Raw genomic sequence first — 8,382 nt, 5'->3', positions numbered from 1 at the left:
AAATAACTATAAACGTAGCCAATGTTTAAAAAAAAAACCCGAAACGGTGAAAACATAATCGAGGCCGGATAGAAAATTAGAAGGAAAAAAAAAAAAAACCCCGCTAAAAGCATGAAAAACGGGGAAAACCCAGCAGGAAGTCCCGCCCCTTCCGGCTCCGGCTCGGCCAATCGGTGCGGAGGGAGCACTGTCGCTGTATTTAAATATCCTGGAAGGGGGAGGGGAAGCTGTATTCGCCAGTTGGGAGTTTCGGCGTCGCGTCCCAGTGAACAACACACCATGGGCAGCCCTGAGGAGAGAGGTGGGGGGGTGAAGAAGGGAGCCCCGTGGGCGGGGACGGTGTGTGGGGTGGCGGGGGGGGGAAAGGGATTTGCCCCGGCTGCGCCCCCCACTCTACTTACCTGGTCCTTTTCACCGTAGTAACTGGCTCCTCGCTGTTGCCTTCCCGCCCTGTGAATACAGTCTCCAGTACGATGAAGTGACTTGCCCAGGGTTACAGAGTGGGTCTGAGGTGGGAATTGAACCCTAGATTCCGGAGTGCCAGACTAGGGCCCGATGTTATCGCCCATCCTGCCTAGTCCGTATATGGGGGTGTTGTGTGTAGGAGCCACTGTCTCATTTCTGTGCTAGGTCTTAGAGCTGGGGGGAGTAGCTACCATTTAGTCTGGAAATCTGTGTGGGGCAAGGGAGCGGAAGGAATGACTTTGTGTAACAGGGAGGCCTCTCAACTTGTCTTCAAAGTTATGTTTACTTAAAAAATTAAGTAGATATCCACTACCTGCCTCTTGTCCTGGCCCCATGCTGGGCTAGGTGGGGGTGTCTTTTCTCCTGTCAGAGCACTGTTTGGTGAGGGCAGTACCTACAACCTTACTTGCCCTATGTCCCGAAACTAAGTGACTCCTTTTCTTGTCTTATGACTTAATTACAGCCTCTGAGGCTTTCTCTTTGGTGAGCGATCCCCAGATGACCTCAGTTAACATGTTAATATTGAAAATGAAACAAGTTATTGGGCCATAGTCTAAAGACTATTAAACAACCAAACCACTTCAGGACACCAGCAGGCTCTTGCAACAATTTGCTCTGCTTACTGCCATTTGCTGAGCTTTCTATTTCATCCACTCTGTCCTCTTAATTAAAGATGTTAAAAAACTATTAGGTGATGCAGAAAACCTTTTGTGTGTTAGCACTGCTGGCAGGGGAGGGAGTTAACTTGTCTCTCTGGACCACTGGTAAGCATACCAGCAAACTTCTGCCCTTCTCATGCTGAACATCTTGCTGTCCCAGATGACTGCCCTTAAGTTAAAGCTAGCCTTGCTTCTTCCCTGCTCATTTGTACACTTCGCCTCCACTCTCCCTTTCTCTTCTTTCTTGGTGTGACTGGAAGGCAGCACACTTACTGCATTTCACAGCAGCGTCTGTTGGTTGGGACCTGTTAATCTGCTCCTTCCTGAAACTTGGATGGAAATTAAACTACCCAATTTTCACTGTACAATAGCTGCTGCAGCCCAAGTCCTATCCATGTTCTAATATCCCATCTCCACCTGTATACTAAAAATATCCTTTAATATCTATATGAACAATAATTCCTTTTATATGTTGGCACAACATGAAAAAAATTATCTACATAAAATTACTTGATGTACTAGGCTAGTAGACATGAAGATTGTCCTGCACTCTTTGATGTGATATTTGCAATGTATGGCTTATGTTGGGATTGGGGGAAATGAGCATTATTGGCAGCTTTTGCTCTATGGCTTCTGAAGGGATAATACCAAAAATGGGCCTGATCCAGTAAGCACTCTGGACAGCTTCCCTCTGCAGCTTTATCCTTAAAATTAATGGGAATTCTGTATGTGGATGGCTTGCAGGATCATTGCCATAAACTTCAAATCTCTAATAGAACGTAACACATTCTAGTATTGTTTTGTTAATCTGTAACGATAGAATTTTTTGAATTGTCAGATCGAGAGTCATATTACACTTAATTGTCCTTCTTTATTGTTCTGCCCAAATATCAAAGAATACACAGTTAAAGCAATTTAGGGGACTAAGGGCTGTTTTTCACTCCTGTCTTTTGCTCCCATCAGTACATAAATAATAAATTATTTATTAATAGGCATATAAAGACACTTTCTACTTGCAAAACTTGTTACATGAGCCTTTAGCTGGGAGTCTCCCTTCATCATAATGTACACAGACAGGGTTTTGTACTTATGTTTTCTAGCTAAGTCATTTACATGTTTTAACATTTTTTAATAGAATGGGTTGATGTCGCCAATGATCTTCTTATGAAATCTCATATAAATCTGCATGTGACGAAGCTCACAGAATGTGGTGCTAACGTATTTGTTGGTCTTTATGAGTCGATCTTGGGAGAAAAAGTACCAGGTAGGAACAGAGATCCTGTATCATTACTTATGCCTTTGATGGCTTTCTTTGTTTCTATAAATACAAACATAAATAAACACAATTGTACTAGGAGAAGAATTATTAATTTCTCAAGTTCCAATAACACATTTTCAAAAGTAAAATCACAAAATAAACTGAGGCCAGTAGAATACATCTTGTGTACAGCTGGTAAACATACTGTGTAGTTTAACATTCAAACAAACAGGTTTGAAAAAACTAGTGCATACAAGATTGGTGTACTCTTTAAATGTTGCTAAACTACTCAAGTGAGGCCTTGTCTGCAGTAGGATTTAAAGGTGTGATAGCACATGCAATCTGTGTTTTAAAGTCTAGTATGGACAAGGCACACTGCCTCTAACCCATGCTAATCTGGTTGAAAACTTGAGCAGTTTAGTATTAGTGTTAGGGTAGGTCTATGCAGCAAAAAAAAATGTTAACTCAGGTTAGCTAACTGGAGTTAAAATAGCAGGCTCCCCTCTTGCCTTTAACTCAGACTGCTAACCCAAGTTACAAGCAAAGTTGCCATGTCTTCACTGTTATTTTAATGTGAGTTACCTAACCTGAGTAAAGAATGTTTTGCTGTCAAAAAGACAGACCCTTAAAAGCCTTATCTACTGTGGACTTTCAAACATGTTAAACATGTTTTAACACACCTCTTATCCTATTCTAGACAAGGCTGCTGTAGTGCTAGAATTTAGGAATGAAGTTGCTGGGTGGAAGGTACCAGCAGGACAGCTGTCTATTACAAAAACAAATATATATATTGTTCAATTCTGTTCTACTGACTTTCTGTGACGTAAGCCTCCTATCATGAATTTTATTACAGGATCTGGGTGGGATCATGTTACAACCTATTTCTTCCTCCCCTCCCAAATTTCATGCTTATAACAGAAGTTTTTCTTAAACCAGAGCAATGGAAAAACTGTAGTGTGGGGCTGTTGGCATTGCTCTACTTTCTACACTGGATGTAGCTTATAACACTCTTCCCAAACATAGCCAAGGTTCATTGGTACTTGGTAATTTGCCATACCAGTACTAGTGTGGTAACCCCTTTAGTTTTTGAAGAATTTAAGCTTTCATGTTTTTTTTGTTTTTTTGTTAAAGTTGCTTATTCATTCTTTATGGATGTGAAGAAAACATAATGAATGTGACTCAATGCAGTATTGACCTGGGCCATCTCTACTGTAGGGCTTTTGCTGGCATTGCAGTGTACTTAAGGATGTGGGCTTTTGGCCATTTTTCTTTGCCAACAAGAGCCCTAGTGTAGACACAATGCTTTTGCTGGTATAGCTTATTTTGCTTGCTGCTGAACTGGTATAATCTATATTGGTAAAGCACTCTTTTTTTTTTTTTTTAAATCAGTATGAGCTGGGGTTACATTAGCTATACCAGCAAACCATCCTCTACTGATGAACGTTTTCTAGTGTAGACCAGGCCTTGAAGAGTCTACAGACAGGCTAAAACAATTGCTCTGAAAAGTAAGAACTGGTCTAGATCATCTCAATGGAATGCTAATGCTGAATCTTATACTATTATATTCAAATGTTTAGTATTACATATCTAGAATGTGATTTTTCAAAAGCACTTAACCTCTGCCAAACGCCTGTTCAAATCAATGATAAAACTCCCACTGACTTCATTGGCAGCAGAGCTAGGCCAGCACTGAGCAATTTTGTATGTAAACCTTTGTTTACTCTGGGGTAAACTACAAATGTTTGGGGAATGTCCAGACTAGCTTTTACAAAGGTGTTAACTGCTTTAACTGGCAATCAAATTTGAGGTTAAAAAAACATTTTATTGAAGACATGCCCTGAAGCTTGTTAATCCAAACTAATTTTAAAGTGCTTTAAAACTGGTTCATGTAACACCATTGCTGGTACAGTACAGAAGAGAGAGACCTTAAACAAAATACAACAAACTCTAGTCCAGATCTCCAAATTTAAATTGTTTTTACGTTTTTCTATTGTACTAAAAGCTGTAAGAGAAGAATACTACTTTATTCAATTCTATCTTCTAAGTCAAGTTTCATAACTGAATACAGATGCATGTGAATTATAACCAGTGGCTCTTTATCTGTTTATGTATTTGAGTGTACGCTCTGTGCTTATATGCAGTAACCATTGAATTGTTTTCTTATGACAAAATGACAGTTGGGTTTGCAACCCTTACTTTACACAATCTTTGCATTTAACTTAATTGCAAATAAACTAGAAACAATTAGGCCATTTTTGGGGCCTACACAGGACATTATCCCCTTCAAGTAGGCTGTCGTACAGGGTCGGGCAAACCTTTTGGCCTGAGGGCCGCATCGGCAAAATTGTATGGAGGGCCGGTTAGTGGAGGCTATGCCTCCCCAAACAGCCAGGCATGGCCCAGCCCCACCCCTATCCGACCCCTCCTGCTTCTCGCCCCCTCCCGGCCCCCTAAGACTCCTGCCCCATCTAACCCCGTCAGCCCCCAGAATCCCCACCTCTGACTGCCCCCCCAGGGACCTCTGCCCCATCCAACCACTCCTTCTCCCTGACTGCCCCCCGCCACCCCATCCAACCCCTCCTCTCATTCCTGACTGCCCCCCGGGGACTCCTGCCCCATCCAACCACCCCTTCTCCCTGCCCCTGACTGCCCCCCGCCACCTCATCCAACCCCCCCTCTCCTTCCTGACTGCCCCCATTCACACCCCTGCCCCCTGACCACCACCCCGAACTCCCCTGCCCTCTCTCCAACTCCCCCCCCCACCCTCTTACCGCGCTGCCTGGAGCACTGGTGGCTGGCAGCGCTACAGCCGCACCGACCAGAGCACCAGGACAGGCAGCTGCGTGGCCTGGCTGGAGCCAGCCACACCACCGCGCAGCACAGGGCACCGAGTCGGGCCCCGGCTCTGCAGCTGCGTTGCCCCAGGAGGTCGCAGCCCTGCCGCCCAGAGCATTGTACCGGTGGCGGAGTGAGCTGAGGCTGCAGGGGAGGGGGAACAGCAAGGGAGGGGCCGGGGGCTAGCCTCCCGGGGCAGGAGCTCAGGGGGACGGCAGGAAGGTCCCGTGGGCCGGATGTGGCCTGCGGGTTGTAGTTTGCCCACCTCTGCTGTAGTATGATGTAATGTTTCTTCTTTGTAGATTTCATAGCCTCTCCCAGAAGCCAAGAGGATGATGCACATAATGTGCAAGCAGTAATAGATTCTCTGGCATTGGACTACTTGCAGGTCAGCTTGTCTCACATCACTGGTAAGTACTTACAGTCATGGTCAACAGAAGTGAGGGGTATACATGCGTGATTGAAAAATACCCAAGGGTTTACATTCAACTTACTATTTATAAGCAAGGATCTGATCTTTCATAGTATGTTTCCATATCTGCATGCAAAATTGTGCATGTACAATGAGTTATGCCCAGAAAATAGAGTCTTGGTCTGAAAACTGGGGCCATCAATTTAGAGAACAAGCAAATAATTAAAAATTTAGACTAAAGCACCTAATTACATTTCATGTGTACTATATTGCAGTATGGAAAGTAGTAAATCAGTGTTGAGGTTATTAGTTTTTTACCTTGAAGTTACCAATTGGATTAAGACACTGCAGACATCTAATTATTCCTGGTGGAATATATAGCAGTTTTTATCTTGTTTTCTGCGTCAAGTCACACTCTTCCACTCAGCTGGAACGATGTTGTGGTTGGTGGTGTCAGGCTGTATGGAAAGAGTCTTTGCCCTTTTCACCTTGGAAACAGTAGAAGAAGCCTTGAATGTGTCCTGGGGATTATAATTACCATACTTGGCAACAGAGGGAAAACACATTGTGGTGGTAAACACTTGGACTCGAACAGATAGTTCATCTTGACTTGTTTGTTTTTAACTCTCTGTCTAGCTAACGGGTAGATGTGTATGTTTGAATCTGTTCAAAATATGAATATTTGTAGTAATTCAAGTGATAAATAGTCAATATGGTCTCAATTTTATTTAATTTAAAATTGATTTTAATTGGATATTGTCAAAGTAGTTAATATATTTGCTATGACATTCATGTTACATTGTGAATTGTTATAATAGAAATAGTTATTTAGATATTTTAATTGTCTAAATTGAAATCCCAGGTGGTTTTTTTTTTGAGACCTTCCATTTTTAAGCCTGTCATTTAATCTTAATTGAAATGAGTCCCAATTTACGTATTTTTTATTGAACAATGTATCTTGAAATAGAAACCAGGTCAATCTCTTAACAGTAACAGTGCTAACAAACATCTGCAGTGAAATACTGAGGGAATAGTTCAAATTCTGGTTCCAATCATACATTAACACCCACCTGGATATTTTGCTTGCTCTGAAGATTGACATTTGTAAAGGAGATTGCAGTATTGCTTGTGACTTTTTGTAAATAACTGGAGTGTATCTAAGTCGTCTGAAATCTGAGCCTACACAGTGATTATTAGTTTTATGCTGGCTTGGGCATGTATGTATATGTTGAAGATTTGGGTTTTTAGGGGCTTCTACTCTGGATAGTGAAGACCAGTATCATATAAATAATTGACTCCCTGAAAAGGGAGGATGGAACCTTTCTCCATTTACAGCATCTCTTGCTGACTGGTAGGTATGTCTATAGAGTATTGCTGACATTTTTGAAAGACTCCTACATCCTGCCTTCCCAGCTTGGTTTGTGCAGTAGCAGGCATGTTTGAGAATCCTACCAAGTTCCCCAACAAACTGAAGGCAGGAATCTTTCATTAGTTTCATATTGACTATAATACTACCTGCTGAACCAGCTACAAAGTGTAGGCAAAGATCTCAACCGCTTGCTCTAGCGGAATTTTACCCTGTAGAAACTGGATGAACTGCTAATGTGACTTTCACTAGGCCAGAGTTTCTCAAACTGGGGGTTGGGACCCCTCAGGGAGTCACAAGGCTCTTACATGGGGTCGTGAGCTGTCAGCCTCCACCCCAAACCCCACTTTGCCTCCAGCATTTATAATGGTATTAAATATATAAAAAGTGTTTTTAATGTGTAAGGGGGGTTGCACTCAGAGGCTTGCTATGTGAAAGAGGTCACCAGTACAAAAGTTTGAAAACCACGGCACTAGACAAGTATGCAGCTTGTAACCTTGATGTCTGGTATGCTCCATGAGAGCTGATGAAAAATGTGTCAGTGAGGTTAGGCTTTCAATTGTTGGTACAGAAAATGTACAATTTCAGGATGTTTGCCACCTACCTTAAAATATGTTACAGAAATAAAAATCCAACAATGTCCCAAACATCTAACTCCAGCTAAATTTCTTCTGAGTTGATATCTGTATATACATTTCTCTGAACAGCCTTTCCAAGGTTTTGACAAATTTTTAAAGTTGAATTTTTTTTCTCTAAGCTCTAATTACTAATTCATAGTAACCTCTGTTAAGGAGAGAACATTGTGAAAGGAGAGAGAGAATCTATCCGAAATCTGTTAGAAATATTTGATGGCCTGCTCGAATATCTTACAGAACAAATCAGTGAAACTTCTTCTCAGAATGGGGGTGAGTAAAGAGACTAACAAAGTTCAAGAGTTCAAGTTCAAGAGACTCTCTCTGTTCAAGATATTATGTGCTGCTGCTTATTATTATGATGGACTGTTTCTTATCTTGCCTGCATACCTCCAGTGCTACTATTAATCTACCATAATGAGGCATAAGTTCTGCCTTCATATGTACACCATTCTTTGTATGTTTAAGGATGGAATAGGCTCCGAGTATTAGATTAAATTTATTCCTTTGCCCTCCCCCTGATTAGCAACTATATTTTTGAGGAAGCCCATAGCCATTTAGTATCATGTATGGAAAACAAACTTTGTAAACCCTTGTTTTTACAACACCTAAAATGAACAGGAGTGTTTGGAATTAAGCAGTTTTTTGCTGGGATTTAAAACTTTGCTTGCAATGTTTGTAATCCAAACACTGCAGGAAAGCAAGGGATTGAAACTGATCACAAACAGAAGTGGAACTTAATCTATTTTCTTTTC

General features: G+C 41.7%; 1 protein-coding gene across 4 annotated transcripts in view; it reads left to right on the top strand.

The window, feature by feature from the left end:
• Window positions 1-226: 226 nt before the first annotated feature.
• CEP95 (centrosomal protein 95) overlaps window positions 227-8,382 on the top strand; it is a 30,184-nt gene continuing 22,028 nt past the window's right edge. For all 4 annotated transcript variants that reach the window (XM_024192545.2, XM_024192544.2, XM_024192547.2 and 1 more), the window contains exons 1-4: window positions 227-301; window positions 2,260-2,388; window positions 5,520-5,627; window positions 7,787-7,900. In XM_024192545.2, the coding sequence (XP_024048313.2) occupies window positions 280-301; window positions 2,260-2,388; window positions 5,520-5,627; window positions 7,787-7,900 (373 nt within the window). In that variant the 5' untranslated portion in view covers window positions 227-279. The remainder of the gene's footprint in view (window positions 302-2,259; window positions 2,389-5,519; window positions 5,628-7,786; window positions 7,901-8,382) is intronic.

Source organism: Terrapene carolina, unplaced genomic scaffold (assembly GCF_002925995.2).
Source record: "Terrapene carolina triunguis isolate 2854851 unplaced genomic scaffold, T_m_triunguis-2.0 Scaffold192, whole genome shotgun sequence".
In the NCBI taxonomy this organism is placed as follows: Eukaryota; Metazoa; Chordata; order Testudines; family Emydidae; genus Terrapene; species Terrapene triunguis.
Note: the sequence above shows the minus strand (reverse complement) of the source record. Positions and strands in the feature narration are given on the sequence as shown.